Here is a 26,009-nt window from a genome sequence, read left to right on the forward strand (position 1 = left end):
GTGGTAGTATGTGCAGTGAATGAAGGTGTAGAAGGAGTGCTATGAGATGTGGATGATGAATTAGGGGAAACAGGGGTTGAACGAAATAAAACCTTGATAGGAGTCGGAATACAGCTAGGGTAAGCTGTTTTAGGACTCAAATCAGCAAAATTTTCCTCTCTTTCTTGCTTCCTAAGGATTTTTGGGATTATGTTAGGGTTCTCAAAAATAGCTGGGGGATTCGGGTCTGGATTCGACCTTGTGTATTGTGGATTTTTCTTAGAAGCCAGCTTCCGAATTTGTTTTTTGGTATTTTTCTGGGAATATTTTTGTGATTAGCAAGGAACTGATCAGATTTTGGAATGGCTATGTATAGCTTAAGACTAACATGAAGATTGACTGAAGCAGCTTTTATCTACTCCTGTAAATGTAAAACAAAAACAGTTTCAAAGGCTTCCTGCCTGACATTCAGGCTTCATCTATAGTTTTAAGGTATATACAGCAATTAGAAAATCCATTTTTCCTGTGGATTTTTTACAACCTTCTTTGTGAATTTAACTGAGGAGAGTCCCCAGTGGAGTCGCCATTATGTTATCGCTCAGGTTGTCCCTCAAGTTGTAATAAAGGGATACGGCCGAGGTAACCATAAACCAACTTTGGACTACAGGTTCTAGCTAACCTGCAATCAGAGAGGGCTCTCTCTTTATGATTCAGATTTGTTGAAATTGATTTTAGGCTAGGTATTGGGCTTGAGGGTTGTTTGTTTTGATTTTGGTGGGAAATTTGATGTGTTCAAGTAGAGAGGCAAAGCATAGTCTGACAAGTTTCAAACCATTGGGCATGGAGTTGAGGAGGAAGACTGGTGGTGCGTTTTATTGATCACAAGAGAGATATATGGAGCAAGGTAGCTGCGCATGAAACAATGTTTCAGGTTTAAAGATGGAATGAATGCTAAGGAATGAGAGGCAATCAAGAATCTCTCTTTCAGCTTAACAGAAGGAGATAACAGAGCTCTACCTAGGGGCAGTAAAGAATCCCTAGATAATTAGCGAACAGGGGTGAATTAGGGTAAATATGAGCCAGAAGGAATTCATATTCATTACCAATTCATTCAGATGAAAACATACAGAAACAACAGAAATTGAGCATAGAGTGTTGTAAACAAATCCTAAGCTAATCTTTCTTCCTGCTATTTAGATAGTGGTTAACAATAAAATAGAGGTAAGATGCACTTATTGTTCCAGGCTGCAGCACAGGAATTCCACATTCAGTCTTCAGAAATCTTTAACAACACATCAAACAGTCATACTCCAAACTCTTCAGCAGTCTTTGATTATAGAAAAAATCTCAGGTATACAGTGCAAGTCTCTAGTGAGAATTATCAATCGACCAACCCTTAAAATAGTGCAGAAGGTGGTATATATAGGGAAAACTCTTCAAAATTGCTTATTTACAGTTTGACCTAAACAGGTCTGGAGGAAAGATGATTAGTTTAACCTAATCGCATCCAGAAATAAATGCATAAAATATCTTCAGCTGCGCTGAGGGCCACCGTATGGGGACTGAGTAAATGTGTTGTCCTCGGTGGCTTGGTGCAGTTGTCTCTGCAATAACTGTGCATGGGTCTCTGCTCCATTGTAGTTCGGTGTCCTTAAATGCTTCAACTGTGATTTGAGAGCTGGAATGGGCTTTCACCACCTGATTTGACTTTGTTGGCAGCCATTAAATGTTAACCTGCTTTGGGAACTGAAGGTTTCTTTTAAACAATTTAACTGGTACACTTTGCTGCTTCTCTTTCCTCTGATACTCTCTAACACATGAATTGGGTCGCTTCTCTCTTTTGCTGTGGGTCTAATAAAAAATTAATGGCCACTGTTCGGCCTCTGTTTCCTCTAGAACTGTCTTTTGTTCCTTTCTGCATGCTTCACGAAGAAAAACGGGTCACTCGACACCTTTCGGGCTTGCTGGGGGCTGCGCGATGAAAAGATTCCCCATTCAGGCCTATTTTATCTAGCGATGCGCGAGGCACAAATTGCGCATCAAAAACTGCCTCAGAAACTCATTCCGGGGCTCCAGAGTGTGATTTTCGCCCTTCGTGCCAAAGTTGTTGATGACGTCAGTGGGTGGGACCTCGTACGGCGGGTGATGTTAGCATGATGACATCAGCATGTATGGAGGTGACGTGGCAGTACGACAGGTCTAATGATGTGGCAGGGACGTGGCAGGGCGACTCGACGGTACAGTGGCAGGAGGCCATGCAGGCGGATGACGTCAGCGTCGACGTGGTGCTGACGTAGGATGGAGGAGGGCGGTAAATGGTTTCGGGTGCATCGCCTTTGGACAAAGGTGGTTTCGGTGGAGGGGGCTCCACCATGCCCGGGAAGGTGACGCGTGGCGGGAGTACGGCAGCAATACTGCCCATCTCCCGGATGCTATCCTTCAGGCACGTTGGGAGACGGGAAGGCCCGCCCACCGTAGATCTGTGGGGCGGGCGATCTAATGGTTGGCGGCAAATGTGAAATGGCGGAGGTATAAGGGTGGGGATCCGGGGAATATTCATGTTTTAATATGCGCGCTGGTGGGGTTTTAGACTTAGGAAAATGGGTTTACGGCTTTAATGAGCGCGGGTTAATATATTTACACTTGGGACTTAGGGATAGGGGCAAAATATGGGTTTTTTGAGGGTTTTAGGGCTAGGGGAGAGGTTGTTAGCATGACCAGGTGTCACCTAACTCTTGCTATGACACGGATGGGCTAAAAACAGCCTCAGATAGACTGCTTTTTCCCTGACTAAGAAGAAATATGGCTATATTGCCAAGGAGGGGATATTTACATAGGGAAGTTTTATATACATAGTTTTAGTAGGGGGAAGGGGAAAACTGATAGGGAATTATATACTAGAGTTAATAGTTAATATGGAGATGATAAGCAGGCGCTAAGGTGGGGGACCTTAGGGTAATTTTCGAGGGAAAAGTGACTCATAGATGAGAAATAAAGAATCCTTGAGTGAGGCAGATCTTCACTAAGACGAATGACATGGAAAATGATGAAACTAAGAGGAATCAATCAGATCTTGACCTCTTTGGGGAAATTAGTGAGTGACTTGGGGAATTAGAAGAATGGGGAGTTAGTGATGTCCAGCTTGAGCTCCTCTAGATGAAAACCGCCTAATAACTGTGATCTAAAAAGATAAAACACTTTGTAACACAAAATTGATCATAAATCATCATTCTGCCACCTTACAGCTACCTACCCAGCCTACTCACCTAACATTTTTTCTTCTTTTTGGTTTGGGTGCACTTAGACTTGCAGACCCAGCTTTACAATTTTTCTTTTTTCTGTTCTCCTATCTAAGTCTACACTTATTTCTGCCAGGGACCCAGATTAGGCAGTTGGGCTCCTTTGATTCTCTACCTATCTATAGATCTGCCAAGATTAAACTGTTTGGACAGATATCATTCTCTATATTCTAAAACAGGAAATTGAAACCTAGGGAGACCAAGATTAGACTGTTTGGACCTCCCTTTAAAAAATTTTCAAAACTGGAACAATTCATCAAAATTGGAATACAACAGTGGCATTTGGACTAGCACCCTTCATGGCATCTTGTCGAAATATGGAACACTGTAGCCTGCAAAGTATGACATATTTGGCATGTAAAAATGTCAATCATGAAAAATGAACACTTGTTGCAACAGGAGGCTAACAATAGCAAGATGACCAACGGTTTATTTAAGGTGAGGTTTCAAGAGAGCCTAGGGGGCTCCCGATATACCCAGAGGGTACTTGGAAGACAGTCCGTGCGCAGTTCTATCTAATGCGCTACTACTCGATGGGGTACCCACAGTGATTACAAGGGAGTCCAACAAGTGTGACCACCTCTTGTATTTCGTGCGTGCATGCCTCCCCAAATCCATAGGATTATGTGCTCAATGACAAATCCCATGGTTTAAAGACGTTGGAACATGTCTCTAGTCAATTTTTTTTTTACTAAAAATGGATACCCCATCGGCCCTAGAAGGTGCTCTGATACCACTTGTTATGCTCTTGACCTATGAGAAGATACCATAATACCAAATATGCGAAGAAATATACCCAGAACAAAAAGCAATAACAAATAACAGCATGTATTATATTATTCAGAAAGAAAAGCAATGTTCACTTCCCTCTTTGAGGGGGCAACCTCCAATAGAGCTGGGCTCAATTACAAAATAAGACACGATGCTCCTTGAGGGGAGTCTATATCCTTATAGGATTCATAAATGCAATACCATGGGTGAATACCATGGTTCTTATTAATACCATCTATCTAATACCATGGCCCATTTGCAACTAACTGTGGTCCCTTCTTTAAATGTGGGTCGACCACTTACAACTATTAATATGGGCTTTATTGACTCTTTACTTAACTATAACTATGACTCAACCGTATTACATAAATAAGGGGGTTAGGGTTGGACCCTAACAAATTCTCTTGAAATAATGGAATGCCTCTTCCTCCTAGTGGCTCAGTCATCATATAGCCTGATAGCCTACTAGTGGTTAATTTCTACTACATCAACTCTTAACTAGAGTTACAATGTATACTCTTCTAGAGCCTTTTACATCACAAAAATGTGGCTAGCCCATTTTCTATGAATATGGGGGTTGACGTGACCTCCTCCCAAACTATAGGTGTGAAAACAAGAAGGTCAACTTCTGAGTTACATAACTTTTGCATGCGAGCTCTCATTGACATGCTTCTTGTGTTGTTGGAAAGATCTATGTATTTACAATAGCATAAAAATGTGTCACACTAAAGTATAAGAAAGTTTAGCTCCAAAAAACGTCATTTGATGCCTCAAAATTCTCTTGAAAGGTTTGAGATCCTGTTTCGCCAAATTGGGTCCCATCGATAAAAACAACCTCGTGAGATGATTCCTCCAGTTTTTCCACTACAAATGCATCGATATGGACGACAAACAATATAATGATCAAATTCGGATCACTAGGTCAGTCATGGTTAATCATGGTTATCATTGGTCAACCATAGTCACCATAATCAATCTTCAAAAATCATGGTCAACCTAGCCAACAATGTTTAGTATGTCAAACATTGTAAACCATAGTCATTCAACATCAATATAGACAATCATAATCTATCATAGAAAAATATGTCCAAATATGGTGAGATTAGTTAAACCATGTTCACCCATGGTGAACATGGTCAAGCCTTGTTCACCCACACTTAAAATGGCATCAAAATACGATGAAATAAATGCTGGTACAATGTGATGAAAAATGTTAGTCTAGTTACCTAGTGACAAACAAATGAACGTCATAATTATAATTAGAAATTTCCTTTTGGTGAATGTTACACATTATAGAAAAATCACATTACACAACTAACATCCCAATGTGGTTGCATAAATAAAATGACACAAACATACAATCCAAAAAGGAATTTTCATGTCATATTTTCCTTAACAATTTTTTGTTGCTATGTGACATGTTGTTGTGTAAAAAAAAAATGTGCAAAATTTCTACGTTAATAAATTCTTGGACAACACAAAGAAAAAAAACTCAACCATGGTAAATAGTTAAAATCATGGTCCGGAGAGGTCAACCATTGTCTCCCTCGATCATCAATGGTTAGCCGTCTTCAACCATGGCCATCCTCATCAACCATGGTCAACCTGGCTAACCCTCTTGAAACATTAATGTAACCATTTTTATAGCAATAATATAATATTAGCATTAACATTAATGGAAGATTGCATGGTTGATCATGGTCAACTATGGACAACATTAACGTTGACCAAGTAATAATGGTCAACCATGGACAACAACGGTAAACCAAGGTTAACCATAATCTTTCATCATAATCCCTAGTCAACCATGGTAGTAGTTGTTAATCATTGTCAACTAAATTCCACCATGCTCTACCTGGACCAACAATGGTCAACCCTCATCAACCATGATCAACCTTGTGAACCATGCCTAGCCCTATCAACCCACTTCAACAAAATTAATGCAACCATTTTTCTAAAGTTAATGTAACATTAAAGTTGATGTAACATGAATCATTGTCAAACATGGTTAAGAATGGTGAACAATGGTCAATATTAATGTAACAGAGTAACCATGTCAATATTAATGTAACATTATTATATTGATGTAACAATAATATATTGATACATTAATTGTAAAATTAGCATGAATATTAATCTAACATGAACCATTGTCAATCATGGGTAACAATGATCAACCATGATCAATATTAATGTAACAGTTTAATAATGTCAACACTAATATAATATTATAGATTGATGTAGCAATACCTTTGTCAAACCTCTTCAACCATGATGAACTTTTTCAATCCTGGTTAACCATAGTCTATGAATCCACCCCATAAACTTAGGTTGTTAAGCAGCATAACCACATTTACTAAAGTGCTTACCCATCTACCTTTTATATATCAGTGGCCATAAACACACATGTCTACCAATATCAATCACATTAGTAAATACATTTGTCTACCTGTATTAACCACATTAGTAAATATGTTTACAGTAATAATATTATGCTAGTATATACCAATATTTTTACTCAAACAGTAAACCATAATTTATACACGATGCAAACATTTTTTTGGTGGGGCAGTGTTTTGTTACAAAATGGCTTTTTTTTTAATTGTATTTTACCATTCTTTTCCAATAAATCGTCCAGAATGAATGGCGGGGACTCTCTTTCTCACATTTTGACAATCCGTTGGCTTAAGTTCTTTTGAAGTTCATTAATCAAGAATGACGCTTTAAACACAATGGCGCTTGAATTTTCAAAACTTTTGAAGTTTTTTATAATTTTTGAGAGATAACGGTTGAATTATTGTCAAGCAAATAAAAACCTAACCCTAACGTGTGAAGGCGAGAAAAAGAGTTTGAAAATGTTCGTTGCAGAATTCAACCAGAATGAGCGTCTTGTCGGTATTATAATGAAAAACGCTTAGATTGGCATTGTATTTTGCGGCACTAATCAAACAATGTTGTTCACGGTTTGCATTATATTATACTAACATATTTTAGTAAAAAAAATGCCCAACATTTATCATATCTTCGGATCCAATCATCGTCGATTGGTATTATTCCCTTACCTTGTATTTTACACAATATTCATTTGGAAAAAAAAAATGATAAACAAAATTCCATACATATTCGTGAATGGATCCTTTATTAATCAAAATTGAGTCTCCATTATAGTTAAGAAAATGTTTGAAATTCAATCAATAAGGATAGAAATTTATTAATTTTTCTCTTCATTGAGCTTGCCTAATATATTGCGTTCACGGTCTCCAACACTGGGTGTGCGATGGGCCATTATTGACCTTTTTAGCTTAAAACATAAGCCAGTTATAGAACAATTAAGATATCATTGGAATCGCATACACAAACCTCCTTGCTCCAGTCTGGTTACTGATAAGAAGAAAATGATACAAATTCATAACCAATATATATAAAAGGAGCAACCACATGGAAAGATAAGCACTCGTCATCCATCAACCCTGGTTTCACATCGAAAAACATAAGCCGTGACGGCGTCACATCAACCCTATTCCTAAAATATTAGACAAAACATCAATACACCACACCCGGTCCCCCAGGGCAACTCCTATTTCTTACCCCATAGAAAAGTTAATGCATTCTGACATGCAAGGGGAATAGCAGTTTCCTTGCTGCTAAAGTGCCAAAGTCAACTTTAAGAGAAATATAAATGCAAGGAAACTGCTATTCCCCTTGCATGTCAGAGTGCATTAACTTTTCTATGGGATAAGAAATAAGAATTGCCGTCCCCCAGTAGCACTAGGAAAGAAACATCCTAAGAAGCAAAGGCAGTTGAGTGTCCCATTGGTCTACTTGAGACATCACATCATTGCCTTTGAGTGTCCCATTGGTCTACTTGAGACATCACATCAGTCCTTCAATCAGATCAGATTGACTCAACTCTATCACACGACAGACGATTGGAATTTGACCAGAAATTTCGCCGAATAGAATGAATCGGGAATTTTCAATTTTTTCTATAGACACGACCGAATTACTGAAAATCTAAGACGACGCCACAAACGATATGAAAATCATGTTTAATTATATCTTTCTAAGGTTTATAGATAAAACAAGGTTCGACATTGTTACAAGTTTAATATTTCAATCAATGTCACCTCAAAAGCGAATTCATGGAATGATTGAAAAATATCAGTCTTTGCACTGACCATTCTATCTCTCAAATTTGCATAGTGCCCATTGAAAGGATTTGGATGACCTTACAAGACTTGTATGGGTATCACAACAAGAGCCTACTATGTGAGGTCTCTCACTACCCAGTGAGTGCCAACCAATACCCAGTGAGTGCCAACAGAAATGATTTCGATGATCAAGATTTGCAAGGTATCACAACCACACCTTACCGTGTAAGGTCTGTCACATCCCAGTCTTGGGAGTTGTCTTTACTTCGATTTTTTGGAAGTTTTTTTGGTGGATTTTTCCAGTTTAATTTCTCTAAAATTTGGTAGGAATTCATTGAAATCACAAGTTTATGGGTAAACTGCCACAATAAAAGTGCTCTAGAGATTTTAGAGGGTGCTGAATCCATATATACAATCAAAAAACTAGTTTAAATAACACAAATCAAGATTTCACCATAATTTGTTAGGTCTCCCTATTCAACTTCAAAAAATTACATTAAAGGCAACTCTCCAATTTTGTGTCCACTTCTTTAGAATCCATTTCTTTCCAATCCTACCATTTCAGTCCCGGTCCCGTTTAACACACGACTTACAATAAATTATACGTTTGTCAGCATGGTGCCTAAAACATTATTCCCATAAAACGGCATCATTAAATGATACGTTTGTCAGCATGGTGGCTAAAACATTATTCCCATAAAACGGCATCATTAAATGATACGTTTTCTAGAATGGTGCTAAAACATTATTCTCATAAAACTCCAGCATATGCACGCTTTTAACAGTCTCCCAAATCATTGAAAATTTTAACAATTAGGCTGTCGTTGAACTACGAAAACGCTAGAACCGACCATTCTCCACACATTTGACAAAACTACAGGGAAAAACTATCAGTCGAGAACTTTGAGTGCTGCTAAGCACAATTCGAGCATTATAGTCAGAGTCATGGTACTATGATGTTCACGGAAATGGTATGCTCAACCTACCAAACACATGACCTGATTACTGCAGTGAAAAACGCACAGTTGGTACTATCATGTTCACGTAAATAGTTTGCTCAGCCCACCAAACGCATGACCTGACAGCTTGAGTGTTCACTTCAATAAACCTAGCTATATATATCCACACTTAAATTTTAACAAATTAATTATCCAAAAATAAATATATACAACTCAACTCATTTAATACGTTTAGAAAAAATATGGCACGATAAACACAGCTGGTCTCAATGAACAGTCATAAAGCGTTAGGCATTGGACATCCGGTTACAGTATGACCGCTTTATTTAAGTCCTCGAATTTTTGGTGTGTTCCGGTGTGTTTTTTAAAATTATTTCTTTGTCTAAAATATTTTAAATTAATTTCTGTTTAAAATTGGTTGGTACAGCACAGTTTTAGCTAGCTTTTTGTTTTTTAAGTTTTTTTGGTTTTTCTTTTAAATGGAATTTAAATTATATAATTCTGGAATTGAATTAGTTATTTCATATTTTAAATAAAATTCAAAATTATAATTTCACTTAAAATTATATATAAATATTAAATATACACCACCCTAATAAGCAAAAAAAAAATGATATTAATTATGCACAATCTTAATATAAAATAGATAGTATCGAATTCATTTATTGAAATTTTAAAATTAAATTAAAAATTATATACATAATAAACAATAATAAAACATTAAATTATATATTAATTATAAGGTATTTATTCACACCTGACTTACGTAGCTAACTTTTTCTATCAGATTTAAAAGTTATAAGAATTCCACATTATATATATAGATAATAAGATTTGCATTTTTTAAACTTAAAGAAAATGTTAAATAAATTATTTTATTAAAACTTTTAAACATTTTATAAACTAATATCTATATTTATATATCTATAATTCTAATTTTTAAATTGATTAACTCACACAATGGTGGTTATGGTGCACTTTGCTATGGTTTTGGGTGATCTTCGTTGGCGGAGAAAAAGTTATTGTGAAATTGGGACTTTAGAGAATGATGTAGGGATGAATTCTTTTCTCTTTCCTTTGGTAAGTCTAGTGATTGTTTTTCTTTGTGTATGTGATTGGGTGGAGCTACACCAATGTGTCTATTCCATCCCTCCTTCATTCTAGATGAGAGAGGTGGAGGCGAACGCAAGATTGTATCCATAGGGGTCAATAGATTTCACTTTTTTTATATGTACACATGAATGTGGGTCGCTCACGAGTGCCATAGGAGCCATAGGAGATATGATAGGAATGGGCTTACTGAAACGAGTTAGATGGACAAGTTTTTCTCATAATGTTGAAGATCTAGTACAAAAACCCACGAGTTAGTTAGGTATGGACTGGTTAGTGCTTGGTGCAAATTAGCATTGTCAGGCACAATATGGGATTTTGCGAGTATGCAAAATGAAAACCCTATTTGGATGGAATGTGATCCCATGGTTAAGGGCCTCCATGTTCATTCTATCTAGTCAGATTTGGGTTTGTCTTTGTGTTGTAGCAAATAGCAACCCCCATTAATTTTTAAATTGTAATAATAATGGGGACCCTTTTGTTTTTTCTAAGCTTATAATTTACCCTTTAAAAAACACATTTTCTTTAATTAAGCATTTAAAAATAATAAAATATGCGTTTTAAAAAACCATTGCAGTGTCAACCAATATTCTTAAACACTTTGGAAAGTGCACTTTTGATTTGGCGCTTAATTACTAGGAAAGTTGGTACCTAGAACCCCGACAACCCGTAACTCTTTAAATTTTAATTCCAAAAGGTTACGGGCATGCGGGTCTCTTGCATCCACGTCATCACAATTATTTGATAGCATGTAGATAAGGTTTGGCTGTCACTCCCACTCATATAATATTATAGGATTTATTTGTGAGTATGAGGCCCCAATTCCGCTTATATAATACAACTACCTATTTTATTAGTAGTAGGCCCACTCTGCTCATTTTTACTACTCCCCATATTTACTTTGCTTTGCTAATTTTTTCTGCTCTTTTCATAGGGGAGCTCTGATACTTCCCAACTAGATGAAATGAAGAGTGAAAAATCTAAAATGAAATATCTTGCACCGCAACCTACTGGCCCAAACAAGGAGATTATAGATGATAAGCTTCTTGGTTCAGGATTTCTCTCAGACATAGTTTGTACACGAGATTTGAGGAGTACTTTGTGGGAGAATATTTATAATTTTTTCTAAGATGAAGGGCCACAAGTTACAATGAGGATTGTGATAGTTGATGGCAAAGTACATTCGTCAGAGGCAACCCTTCAAGAAGTAGTAAATTCCTTCCTGAAAAGAATTATAGTGAGGCCTAGATTAATGCCATATATCGATATGGTCAGATGGGTAGTAGAGAAGGTCTACATTTCCGAGAAAAAATTTCACGTCTGGGCATAGTGATTGTGTCATTCATGTTGAAATACATTCAAACGATGTACCGTTTGTCAAAACCACAATGCACTTTTGACAAACAATATGTGAAAGATTGTGTCAATAAACATGGAGAAGCTATTGATTCCATAAATTATTGGAGGAAAACCCCAAATAGACATAAAGTAGAGGAGGATAGTAAGTATTATATAGCCACACTTGCTACTCATTTATGTCAAATTGCCATGAGTTATGAAAATTATATGCTTATCCCAAAATTTTTGAGTTTCTGTATTGTTGGGATTCTCTAATTGATGGGTCATTTGAGGGCGATAAATTTGATTGGGCCACCTTATTTTCCAATTACCTAGCTAAGGACATTCTGGATTTCTACACCTCTCAAAGTGTTTATGATCCAGCTGGATGTTGGTGGTCACCCACCTATCCCACTTGGACCCCAGAACTATCTCTTTCAACTTTTCAGTTTCCGTAATTGTAGCACAATTTACTATTTTTAGCGATTTTTCGGGTCGTGAACTTACGGGACCGATTTGAGGCCCTAAACGACATTTTTTGGGAAATCTGGGAGCAACATGGGTCCATGGGCCGATGATGCTATCCCTAAAGTTGTGGTGCTTGGATATATCTTTCTAATGAGCTATTGTGCATGTCAAACAAACATTGTATGCCAAAGTTACGACCTCGGGAAGTTGATGTACCAATTTACCCAAACAAGGTCCACAGTTTGGCCTTTCATATTCTAGGGTTAGGTTTTGGATGTTTGGGGTTTTCCATTGTTTTTCAACAATAAATAGGCCTTCGAGCCTCAATGTAACACAGTTCAGAGGCATGTAGCTTCCACATCTCTTCTTAGAGATAAGCTACCATCACCCTAGCTGGTTTATCTCCATTTCTATTTGTAAGCATATTTCAGTATTTTATAGTAATGAAATGAAGCATTATTTCTACTGCATCTCTGTATTTATGGTTATCTATGTAATTTGTTGCATTCATGCTTAAATCCGGATCAGTGGTATAAGAGCGGTCTGGTTTTTCTTTGTTTTTCTTTGCATGTCCCCAACGAGGTTCGGATATAAGGAGTTAGGGCTTGAACTAGTCGAACCTTTGCAAGACCAGCCTCACAAATCTCGACGGCCTCCCATGGCGGATGAAAAGAAAGACGATGGGGCAGGAGACCCTATCAAAATATTGCTCGAAGAAGCCCTCGAGTGACAAAGGAACGCGATGATGGACAACTTTACCCAGATCCTTCATTGTCTACCCAGGGGCGACTCATCGGATTCCAACAGCTACTCTGGTAACAACACACCATTTAAGGTACAAGTTAATTTTGAAATCCCCATATTCGAGGGTCAGATAGACACAAATGCCATCGATAAATGGTTAAATCTTCTAGAGGGTTATTTTTCTGTTCATTATTTTTCCAGTCAGGAAAAGATTATTTTCACTCTTCTCAAAGCAGCCCCCCACGTCAAGGACTGGTGGGAAATCTACTGCGAGGAGAAGGATGAAAGTACATGGTAACTATTTTCAGTCGTACCCACTTGGGATTCAATCCAGGATGCCATCAAGGAGCAGTACTACCCTGTCAAAAGCTATAAGGAAAAAGACATGAAATGGACCATGCTGCGGCAAGGAAGGGGCCAAGATGTGCCAAAGTTCACCAACATTTTTCATACCCTGTGCACATAATTAGGTATCAAGAATTCTAAGCTGCATTTGGTACTCAAATATCATGGTTTCCTACATAGATACATCCAGGAAGAGATGGAGTTCCTAAACATCTGATTGCTTGGCACAACATACCGATATGCTGTCAAAATCGAGAAGAAGTTTAAACAGAAGAAGCGATACTTTGGATCTGCGAATCCGAAAACTAAAGGACAAAGCCAAGGCAGGGTGACCCAAGACAACCCTTCAAAGCCACAAGAAAAGAAAAACACGACGATGTTGAAGAAGGACACATGAAAGTGGTGTGAGTTCCACAAGAGCACCACTCACAACACAAGTGAGTGTCAGGCCAAGTAATCGTTGGTAGTCGAGTTGAAGGCTTCATAATCAGATGCATGTTTTGACCCTAAGTCAGAACCAGACAAGGGGAACGGAAAAGGAAAGCAGATCATTGATGTAGTGCCTAGCGCCATTGTTGCCACTGCCAAGATCTAGAAGAACGAGCCCAAAGATCTAGAGGAGGGGGAGCAACTTTTCCACTCACAAATGTGGGTGAAGGGTTCACCACTGCAATTCATTATTGACAGTGGGAGCCAAAAGAACCTCATTTCAGCAGAGGTCATGAAGCGGTTGGGCCTACCAACTACACCACACCTGCAGCTATACAATATTGGGTGGCTTCACCAAGGACGAGATCTCTAAGTTTGCTAGCAATGTCGCCTCCCTACAGCATCAAGCCCTTCACAGACGAGGTATTGTGTGATGTTGCACCTCTGGATGTTTGTGATGTACTATTAGGCCAACCATACTTATCGAGGCGACATGTTGTGTATGGGTGAAGGCCCCGCACTGTTATTATTAGTTTGGGTAATTCATTATACAGGGTACAAGGGGTAGCCCCACCTACCGCCACCTCTTTGATCTCTACTAAGAAATGCAGGGAGATCATCTCCTAGACTAGGAAATTCATTTTCTGTCTAATGCGCTCCCAAAGTAAGGGGAAGATCGTAGCCACATAAAAACCCCACGAGGGGTTCCTCCATGTAGTAGCAACAAAAAAGGGATACGGTCATGACAGAACACACAAACAACTTCTCCTCACCCACAGGGGTAACACACAAGTTTCAGGTGGGCAACAAAGTTTGGTGACATATGCAAAAATAATGCCTTACAAGAGCCTATTAGATGCTCAGACCACTCCGACATGGTCCTTACACTACTACCAAGGTTGTGGGAAACAATTCTTTGGAGAACAACATTCCTCCATTTCTTCACTTGTATCGAGTGTTCAATTTCGACCACCCCTACCATGCTTCCCACCATTACTGGACACATTAGAGATTACAGAATAGCTCACCAGGGACGAAGTTCAACAGATGGAGGAACTCGACGTAATGGGGACCATTACTTCCTAAGGGGGGAGGAATGATCCAGGTGGATGTTGGTGGCCACCCATCTATCCCACTTGAACCCCCACAACTGTCTCTTTCATCTTTTTAGTTTCCATAATTGTAGCACAATTTAATATTTTTAGCGATTTTTTGGGTCCTAAACTTCCCTAGCCGTTTTGAGGCCCTAAATGATGTTTTTTTGGAAAATATGGGCGCAACATGGGTCCATGGACGGATGTTTATCTTCCCAATGTTGTAGTGTTCAGATAGATATTTCTAATGATCTATTGTGCGTGTCAAACGAAGATCGTATGCCAAAGTTATGACCCCGGGAAGTTGATGTACCAATTTACCCAAACGAGGCCCACGATTTGGCATTTCATCTTCTAGGGTTACGTTTTGAATGTTCAGGGTTTTCCATTGTTTCTCAACAATAAATAGGACTTTGAGCCTCATTGTAACATAGTTCAGAGGGGGAAAAGCTAAAGAGACTTGATCAGAACCGCGTTCCATCCTAGGGTTGGCGACTGCTGATCCGCCGCCTCGGCCCTCTGCGCGCAGTCCCCTTCCTTCCTTTGATGATCCGAATCCATCCTTGTCCAATCTGAGCTGCTCTGGGGGCTATGCTCGCTGCTCAAGGTTGAGCTCGGCTGGTTCGAGAAAAATTTTGATCCAATGGAGCCTCCTGTGGCCCCCTCTGAAGCCGAGGCTTTTGTCAGCCTGCTGAGATCTCTTCCCAAAAAGAAAACGACTGAGCCAGCGAAATTTGTTAAACGCTTGGATGACATCCCTGAGATCTCGCTTCCTCCCGAGAAGCCGATCTAGGTTGCCCTCTCCCTTGCTGAGCATGCATTAGTTGGACAGTTCACTGGGCTCTGGCCCTCCCCAAAATCCACAGAGAGTTGGGTCGCAAGGAACTGGGCGCCACTCATCAAGAGCAGAGTTACCTTGTATTTCCTGGGGAAGGGTTTCTTCCTGTTTGAATTCGCTAAAAAAGAAGACAAGGAGCTGATATTCCGCAATGGCCCTTACTTCATGGGCCATCAAGGGCTATATCTGAACAAATGGATGCCTAATTTCGACCCAACAGTGGACGTTCCCTTAGCCGTCCCCGTGTGGATTCGTTTGCCTAATCTGCCAATGCATTGTTGGAACTGGGAATCCCTCATGCACATCGGAAATACCCTAGGTAAATTCATCGACCGTGCCAACAGCAAAGATCAATTTGACTGTGCTAGAATCTATGTTGAAGTTGATCTGGAGATCGGTCTGCCAGAGGCGATAAAGATTAAAGTGGGCAGTTGGTCGCATGTCCAAAAACTAGACTGTCCCGTTTAAGTGCAGGAAATGCCATGTCTACGGCCACTTTGCTGGAGACTGTCCGAAGAACAGTGATGCAGAGGAGGGTAAGGAGGAAGGATGGACTCAGGTTAAAAGAGCCAAAAACAAAGCTCCAAGATCCGGAAATAACAATACCAAAGCCCCACAGGCCGGCTCAGGGCTTCAAACCCCTCACATGGAGGATCAAGGAAACAAATTTATTCAGTTAAGTTCAGCAACAGAAAACTCCCGAGGAACAGAGACACAAAATGAAGGACCATCTCACAACGAGCCCTAGCCGGAGTCAAAGCAAGCCGATAAAAATACAATCATAACGTAAGAGATACCCTCAGAAGAGACTGAGGATGGGCAAAGCTCGGAGGATTCAGAAGAGGAAGGAGAAATAGCAAGTGCACAGGCTTCGCCCAAATTGTCAATGAGAGGCTGAAAATCTGCCCGAGAAAAGAGAGAGCAGGAGACATACAAAGACAAAGTCCAAGGAAGTCAACCTACCCTTGAGAAACTCCTGGTTAAGACTCCAAAGATGACTAGAAACCAGATCCAGGGCTCCAAAGGAGCTCACCACTCCAAAAGCAAATAATGAAGATCGTCTCTTGGAACTACAGGGGTATGGGGAGAAAAATAAAAGAAGAAGCCATTAAAAGTCTGATAAGATACGATTCTCCTCACATACTCCTCATCCAGGAGACTAAAATGGAGGATAAGGCCTTCCTCCACATAGGAAAAAATCTATAGAAAAAAGTTAAGGGCAAGCAGTCTCAGCCCGGGGTGCCTCAGGAGGCCTGGGAACTCTATGGAACACAAACAAATTCATGAAGGTTTAAGAAATCGCCAACTCTCACTGGCTGTTCAGAAAGCTGAAGTATGTGGGCTCAGATGAGACCCTTTGCCTTACTAACATGTATGCTCCAGTCAATGCTGGAGAGAAAAAGGTATGTTGGGAATCCATTAGAGGATTGGCAGATTCTGAAATTCTGGAAAACATCATCATTGCCGGAGATCTAAACCTCACCTTATCCTTGGCCGAAAAACGCGGAGGAAGCATAGTAAGGGATCCAACACGCGAATGGGTGGAGGACTTGCTTCAGGACTAGGACATGATCGACATCAAGCCCTCATCAGGCAAATATACCTGGTCCAACAGAAGACTTGGCCTGGGTCACATTGCTGCAAGGTTAGACAGATTTTTTGTTCAAAGTTCTTTTCTTCTTCTTGGCTTAGAATCTATAATGCACATTCTTCCATGCAGTGTGTCTGATCACAGACCCATCAAGCTAGATCTCGTGGCCCATATGGACCAACGCCCCATTCATTTTAAATTCAGACCCTTGTGGGTCAAGGAGCAGAATCATGCAGTTAGTAAAAAATACATGGAAGCAGCCTGTCAACGGCTTAGCCTTCTGCGTTCGGGAAGAAAAGCTCAGGAGAGTGAAGGCTGCTCTGAAAACATGGGCTAAACTCCTACCCAATCCAGCAATGGAACGGAAAAAGATCCAAAAATGCCTAGATATCCATCAGTTGAAGGCGGAAAATGAAGTGATCACAAAGGAAGTCTTGGATAAGGAAGCTGAGCTTCAGCAAAAGCTTCTAAAAGAAAGCTTGGCCGAGGAAGAGTATTGGAGGGTCAAATCTCGTAGACTCTGGCTCAAGGCAAGAGATAGGAATTCTTCTTTCTTTCACAAGCAATCCCAGGCTCGGAAAAGCTTTAACTCCATCTCTGAAATTAAGGAAGGGAATAACACCCATAGAGATATCCAAAGCATAAAAAATGCCGCCTTCTGTCATTTCAAAAGCCTGTATAGTGAAAAAGAGGACCAGAGACAGATGTCATCCTTAGTGGATGAGGTTCCAGTTCTGTTTTCGGCCAGAAAAAATCAATTATTGGAAGCATATGTCACTAATGAGGAAATTAAAGCCGCCCTCTTCGCCATGGAGCCCGACAAGGCTCCGGGCCCAGATGGTTTCACCGCCAGATTCTTGCAAACTTGCTAGCAGATAGTGGAAAAAGATTTAGGCAAAATGGTTCGAAAATCTCAAGCTTTCCAGAAAATAGGAGGAGGTACCAACTCGGCTTTCTTAGCCCTTATCCCTAAGGAAAAAGGAGCCAACACTTTCTCTAGATTTCGCCCTATCTCCCTTTGTAACATAGGTTACAAGCTGATAACAAAAATGATCGCCAATAGGTTGAAAGTTGTCCTTCTGTCCATCATTCCAGAGAACCAGGGAGGCTTCATCCAGGGAAGACAGATTGTGGACAACGTTATCCTGGTCCAGGAGGCGATACACTCAAGCTTGACCCGAAAAGAGAAAGGCATGGTGGTCAAATTAGACCTTAAAAGTGCATTTGATAGAGTAAGGCACAGGTTTTTGTTGGATGTCATGCACAAATTTGGGTTTAGTCCTAGGTTCATCAACTGGATAAAGGCTTGTATCAGTGAACCTTGGATCGCCCCTTTGGTGAATGGAAGGGCCACAGACTTTTTCAAGGCCTCTAGAGGGCTGAGGCAAGGGTGCCCTTTATCACCCTTGCTCTTCGTGATCCAAGCCTCCGTCCTTAGTTTCCTCTTGAACAAAAAGCAGGATGATGAAGAAATAATGGGAATAAACATTGCAAGAGGCATCAAATGTATAAATCATGCCCTGTTCGCAGATGATACTCTTCTCCTGGGCGCTGCCTCCCTTCCTTCAGCAAAAAATTTCAAGGAATTGTTGGATGACTTTTGTGAGGACTCAGGAAATAATCTCAACAAAGGCAAATGCCACATCTACTGCTGGAATATAAAGGCCAGAATGATTCAATCTATTTCTAACTATTTTGGTTTTGCAGCCTCCTCTGCCTTGTCATCCTTCAAGTACCTGGGACTCCGTATCTTCCAAAAAAGAGCCCTCAGTAAAGACTGGTTGCCGTTGCTGGATAAAAGCAAGTCAAAAATCTGTTCCTGGGGATACAACTGGCTCAACCTAGCATGTAAAACAGTGCTAATAAAAGCTGTACTAAATAGTCTTCCTATCTATCAGGCTACAGTGATGATGGCTCCTCTTGGCATCACAAGGAAAATTGAGGAGTATATCAGGATTTTTTTCTGGAAAGGAGGGAAAGCCAATGAGAAGAGAATACCCTTAATAAACTGGGATACAATCTCCCTGCCCAGAATGGAAGGGGGTCTGCAGTTCAAGAACATTAACAATCAAAATATTGCCTTGGGTGCAAAGCTGCTATGGAGGATAATCGCGTCAAAGTCGGGCTGGGCTCAACTTGTGTTATGGAAAAAGTACTTCCGTGGGCAGAGAGCCCGCTGTCTTGACAATCCTATCACCACCTCTAGGACTATGATCCATAAACTATGTGACAGAGCCTCTGCTTTAATCAAACAACACTTGCATTAGATCCATGGGAAAGGGAAACGTATTAAAATATGGGAAGACTGCATTATGGGCAGCAACCCCATTGTGGATGACTACTCTCTGTCCCTGCTAAAAGACTGGATGGATAGCACTGGAGTCAAAATATTGTGGGATTTATCACAGTGGGAAAATAACAATTGGCAATGCTGGAGAAACATTGAGGTGCCTTCGCACATGACTAAAGACTACTCCAATCTCCTTAATCATCTAAATGGCAAAGCTCCTCTAAATATCAGCAAGGCAGATACACGAGGTTGGGGATCGATCCCAGGCAAGTATACTGTCTCACAGGAATATAAGCAGCTCATTCAGAAATCATACGCGCCGCCTAACCCGAGACCCTGGCAGGGGATTTGGTCTCATCCTACGATCCCCAAGATTGATGTTTTCTGTTGACTTCTTGGTCACCATCGGATCCTAACGGAAGACAGATTGCACAAAACAGGATTCAATGGCCCCTCGCGCTGCTCTCTATGTGGAAACTCTGAGGAATCAGCCGCCCATCTGATGTTGTCATGCAATTTCGCATCTTTTCTCTGGGAAGAGGTGCTAAGTCCACTGAATGTTGAATTCATCACGCCCAACCACTGCTCAGATCTGTTTGCTAACTGGTTACACAGGTATCCTGGTGGCACTCAAAACCAGCAGATTAAAATAGCCTGGATCGCTCTGCCAAAAATCATCTGTTGGCACATTTGGTTGGAACAAAACAACAGGATATTTAATGACAAAAAGAGTGATCCTGCAATGATCTGGATCAAAATCAAAAGTCATCTGAAGGACTGTATGGGAGTTCAGTTGGACAGAGAAGGCCTCAGTGATCAAGACGCAGCTTGGTGAAATTCTCTGGGCCTTCAATTCATTGACAAAATCAGGCCCCCCTCTCCCTAAAGCAATGGCAAATCCACCTCAATACTGAAGATCTAGATGAATTATGCAAAATAAAGGCAAGAAAAACTTTGTTCTTTGACGAAGCCGCAAAGGGCAATCCCGACAACTCTGGAGCTGGTGGGGTCATTAAGAATGCAGATGGCAGAATCAAATCTAGATATGCCTGGGGAGTGGGCTTCAAGTCCAGCATTCAAGTTGAAGCCTTGGCTCTCCTTCAGGGACTCAAGATGCTCACCTATCTGGGCATCAAAGATGCAATCATCTTTGGAGACTCTCAGTCCATAATTAAGCTCATGGTGGATAAAACCACTCCATCAGATGTAAGACTAGCAAGACTCCTCAGCAGAATTAGAGTTCTGATTAACACTTTCCAGAATCTGGAGTTCCTGCATGTTAAGAGAGAAAACAATAAAGAAGCCGATGCAGAAGCCAACAAAGCAGTGTTTCTCCCTTCTGGAACGCTCCTAAGAGATGGAGAGGAAAGATGGGACCCCATACCTTAAATCAGTCTGTTTAAAATGTTTTATTGTCTTTTAATGAAGCAGTTTGTCTGTATTAGCAGCCTAGGAAAGATAGACAAAGTTGTAAGAACTGCGGCTAGTAAAAAATGCAAGCTCATTGTGCATCTCTATGTAAACCGAATTACGACTTTCCATCCAAGTATTAATACAACAACCTACTCGTTTCTGTAAAAAAAAAAACATAGTTCAGAGGCATGTAGCCACCACATATCTTTTCAGAGATAAGCTACCATCGCCCTAGCTGGTTTATCTCCATTTCTGTTTGTAAGCATATTTCAGTATTTTACAGTAATGAAATGAAGTATTATTTCCCCTGCATCTCTGTATTTATGGTTATCTCTGTAATTTGTTGTGTTCCTGCTTAAATCCGAATCAGTTTATGAAAACATTATTCAACCATTTTACATGTTTACATATATTATGGACTTCCTTTGTTTTTCCTTGGATTTCCTAGCCATAGGATGGAAATGGACCCCTTTTGATCCTCTCCTAATTGATATTTAACATAATGTGCTTTGACAATCCAATTATTTTGACCATTTTCATGAAATCTTCCACCGAGTCATCATTCCTATTTATGAAATAGTATTTGAAGCCAAGCCTTCGAGAGTGTCCCCAAAAGCCATGGACAACCTTCAAAAAATTGGGAAATGGTTCGGTGAGGAATTGTTTACGTATATAAGAGTTTGGGGAAGTTATGCAACAACTCATGCTCTGTCTCTCTACATTCCTCATAAATTGTTATGCAATGAAGTGGCTTACTAGAGGGTAGCCCATGGAATAACTAAAGCACTCAAAGACTTCAATAAAAGGGTTTGGATCTAGTTTCCTCTCCCTCTCGGAATTTATTCCTAGCTAATTATGGTCATGCAAAAAAAGAGGTGCAACCTATAGAGGCCTTAAAATTGGTCATCGTCCCCATTAGGACATATGAAAATAATGGAGTAGCATGACACATTGCTACAACCTTTGGTGTTTGAAAGTTTCGTAACAAAGAACAATAGTTTGATGATTTGTTTGTTGAAGCCCCCTCATACAACATGATTTTAAACAATTTTTCATGAAAAATTGTTAGTAAAAAACAAGAGTAGTTCATCGATTTTAGAAATTCAAGGTTGTCCCTTTTACCTATGAATTTAGTACAACTTCTTTTAGAAATATGTTCCTCCCTAAAGGACATAGTGGTTTCCACTCAATTACAACAAATGGGAATAACCTGTTCTTGAATCCGTGAAGGAAAAGTTCATATAGAAGACTTGAAGTGGGAAAAGGTATGGCAAGAATTTAAAGAAATCATTAAACAATTCAAAAAAGGAGCACAAGAAATCATGGCCTATAAGAAGAGACTACTTCTCAATAGAAATATCCAAATAGTAATCCCAACACTAAGAAAATGACTTTGTCATGTCAAATGGCACCTGAGAAGACACCAGTAGTGACTCATCTTGAAGTAGAAATTATCGTTGCTCATCCTACATCTGAAATCTTCCTGGATATGAAGGAGATTCCTCTTATGGATAGTTTTTATAGCCTAATGCATAAAATTGTGGTGAAAAGGGGAAGACAAAAGAGAAAATTAGATTAGTCCTTAGCATTAGCCCTGAAAAATCTCCTTTAACTACTTATCTTGAAGTCCTTTGGAAAGGATCCTCTATTCCTACTATAGATGAGCTAGGTAAAATGACTTAATTTACATGTACCTATGCCTCTACAACTATAGACAAAGCAATAGAGGTACATGTATTGTTGAATGAGATGAATGAAAGGATAACCACCATGGAACAAAAATACTTAGAATAAAAGGAACAATTAAAAGCATAGTGGTAGATAGAGTTAAAACAAAAGGATATCACCTTGACAGAGCTGAAGAAATAGTTTAATGCACTGTAAATCATCATGATAAAGAGATAAAGCTAATGGATGGAAAACCCAAGGATTTACACTAAAAGTTAGAGATGATTCAGGTCAAAACCCCTCATTTAATCAAATTCAAACAAGATGCTTATTAGCTTAATGCTCAACTCCAAAAACAACATCAACTTGTCTGTGAGACATTCCGATTGATTCAAACAAAGTACAAGATGGGAGATACATTGACTGAGGGGTTAGTTGATATTGAATCCTACTGTATGACACGAAATGAGATTTGAACAAACTACTGAAATGGAAGAATAGTATTGAGGGAAAGAAATTTGATTTTTCCAAAGTTAATGAAATGCAAAAATATATTATTTTCAAAAGCTACAAGCCGAAATTCGTTTGGTAAGGAAGTTCGTCAATGAATCACATGATTTTTCTAATTCTATAGTGGAATCCATTACATATTTGTTACCTGAATCAAATTTAATATCCATTCATCCACACGACTTGTTGTTAAATGTAGACAAATTAGAAAAGGATTGGTTTGAGGAACTCACAGAGTTTGCTAAAATAATTGACCAATTAACCAAGGTGAATGTTGAACTTAATTGGTAATTTCTGATCAAGCCCCATAGCCATTGTCTAGTCCTAAAGGAACTTACCAATACATCCATTCATGTTGGGTGTGTGTTATATTCTTTCCACGATTACCTGACGTCCAGTGGGGGGTCACAAGGAGGGCGTAATCCCCCCCTGTACATTGCATTGGGTGCAGTAGGAGAGTTACAGGGGGAAAAGATACCCCCTCTATCAGGGGGTATGCATGGGGGCAGTAGCCCCCTGCATAGGGTTTGGGACAACGCCCCTAGAAATTTTTTTTGGAGACTATTTTAGGTGGGCGGACTTACCTATGGTTTTGTGCATGGATTTCTCACATGGTTTTGGGCATGATGGTTTTATGTCCATGGCATTTTGTAGATTCCGTCAAGGAAACTACAGTTATGTTCTAATCCAGGGTTAATGGATTGGGGTTTATGGATGCTTTGACATGTATATATATGTATTGTAACATTGAAAGGAATATAATGAAAAATCAATCTAGTAGTCTCAGTTTTGGGATCCAGGGGAAAATCTCTGTGTTTATTTGTTATATGTTTTATTCTTTTTCCATTGTTTATTTTGTGTTTTTAGATTTTATATGCAGGGAATTTCTGTACGAGGTTAAAACCTACAATTCAAATTTTTCCACCTGTGAAGGCATCCATTTTGAGCTGTCAGGTGCACATCAAGCCTAGATCTCCTCCAAAGTTGTCACCACTTCTAGAAATTCAAAACCAATGGGAAAATACTATTGGTTCGACTTCAAGTATTTGATGCTTTTGTAACCATTTACTTTTATAATATTTGTTATGTTTTTAGTTGAGCGTTTGTAGGAGAATTTGTTTCACTTTCTTATTGTAAAGAAGGCTATAAATCCATCTCTCAAACTCATGCAAAGGGTTCTAATTTTGGAAGAAAAAGGAAAAATATGGTTGCACTTTTGTACTTGAGTTTTACTTAATAATATTTCTTAACCATTACAATTCTATACTTGAGTTTTACTTTATAATATTTCTTAACCATCACAATTCTACAATGAATAGATTGTCTACAGATCGGGTACTTTTATTAGTTTTGTTTGCTTTTTATTTTTAAAGGGAATTATTATAAGTGTTTATGCATTGTTCATATATATTCTTTTATTGATTTAAGCATAATCACTATTGATGTGTGAGATCAATTTATTATAAAATACAATGAAAAATGAAAGTGCTTTTCATATGTGTTGAGATTAATATTAATTTTATTGACTATTTAATCAAATTAATTCTTTAACCGATATTGCAAATTTTGGTTTCTCATAATCCTTTTTTTTCAAGAAATAACATTATTTTTTTATCGCATATGATTCGAGATACCTGGGTAAATTAAGTATATTAGATTATTTTTAGTTTATATCATTCATTCTATTAGTTTATTAGAAACCACTACCACCTTTTCCATTACATCCATAATCCATTTTTATTGGTAACCAGACCCAAAATACCAGTCGGAGCCACCATCCCAAATGAAAAAGATTCTAATTTGGGGTTGTGACTGGGTATATTCCCAAATGTTGATGTAGTCAATTTTGGCCATCAACATTTTTCATGCTAGAAGGACGGCCATCAGACTGTGAATGGGAATAAGATCACATATTAAAAGTAGCATCTATCCCAAGATGCAATCTCCTCCACAAATATGTCCTTCAACTTATAGACCCCATTCTAAATTCCACCTCCGAGATCTAAGATTGTAGAATCTTCTCATAGACCTCCTAGCCCTATAAGAAGATATTTGAGCCTCCTAAGTTCCAAACAATTATTCATAAGCTTCAAGGTTTTTCAATTTCTGGAGAGCAGATTAACAATACTGTGCATTCTGAGGGTAGTATTACATATTTTTAAAAATATTCTAGGGAATTTCTCATGAGAGCTCAGAGTGAAAGATTATGATTCAATCCATCTAAGTTCCCTTTTCAAACTCATCTTAACAAAAATCTCACATCTGGGACTAATTCTATTACTCGTGAGAATATTACAACCTCTCCTCTATTGACACCTACTATCCCATCGATTTCATCACAACCATTACCATATTCTTCCTTACCACCTTATTACCACACTTTAACTTCTTCCATTCACACATCCACAACCCAAGTTTCATCCACTGCCTCTATTTCTATTCAACCAACAGTCACTACTATTGTTAGAATTCCACTCGGGCACCATTATCTAATACTACTACATCCACCCCTTCATCAAATACATCTCCTTAGATTTCCACCAGGGCATCATTATCTACTACTACTACATCCACCCCTTCATCAAGTACATCTCCTTCCAGGTCTATTTCCACCACTAGAATCGAAGATTGACCTTGGAACTCCTCAAGAGCTGTAAAATTTAACCTCCCTTTTCATCCTTTTCCCAAACATCTAGAGAGATGGTTACCAAAGTATAACCTAGATGATGGCCTTACAGCTGAAGAACATATCCATAATTTCATGTTGCCCATTAATCTCAATGGTGTCTATGAGGAGGATGCCCTCTGTAGACTTTTCCCTATACATTTGAAGGATGAGTTGGATCATGGTACTTTTCCTTTCCTATAGGGTCAACAACCAAGTGGGTTACCTTTGAAGAATAATTTATTAAATTTTTTGGAGAAGATAAAACACCAACTACTTTAATTAATTACTTATCTAATCTCAACAAAGTTACCAATCAAACGAGAACTCTAACCAAAAAACCCCCA

General features: G+C 39.1%; 2 protein-coding genes across 2 annotated transcripts; both read left to right on the forward strand.

Annotated features, from left to right (window-relative positions):
- The first annotated feature begins 17,346 nt into the window (after window positions 1-17,346).
- On the forward strand, window positions 17,347-17,988 carry LOC149172037 (uncharacterized). The gene has a single exon (XM_089426178.1). The coding sequence runs from the start codon at window positions 17,347-17,349 to the stop codon at window positions 17,986-17,988; it is 642 nt and encodes a 213-aa protein (XP_089282304.1).
- A 1,440-nt stretch (window positions 17,989-19,428) lies between these two features.
- Window positions 19,429-20,795, forward strand: LOC149172038 (uncharacterized). Its single transcript, XM_089426179.1, has 2 exons — window positions 19,429-19,672; window positions 20,377-20,795. Exons 1-2 carry the CDS (start codon window positions 19,429-19,431, stop codon window positions 20,793-20,795), a joined length of 663 nt encoding a protein of 220 aa, XP_089282305.1.
- The last annotated feature ends 5,214 nt before the right edge of the window (window positions 20,796-26,009 follow it).

This window comes from Pinus tabuliformis, chromosome 4_2 (assembly GCF_031772625.1).
Source record: "Pinus tabuliformis cultivar Carrire ecotype Pingquan chromosome 4_2, CPIR1, whole genome shotgun sequence".
NCBI lineage: Eukaryota > Viridiplantae > Streptophyta > Pinopsida > Pinales > Pinaceae > Pinus > Pinus tabuliformis.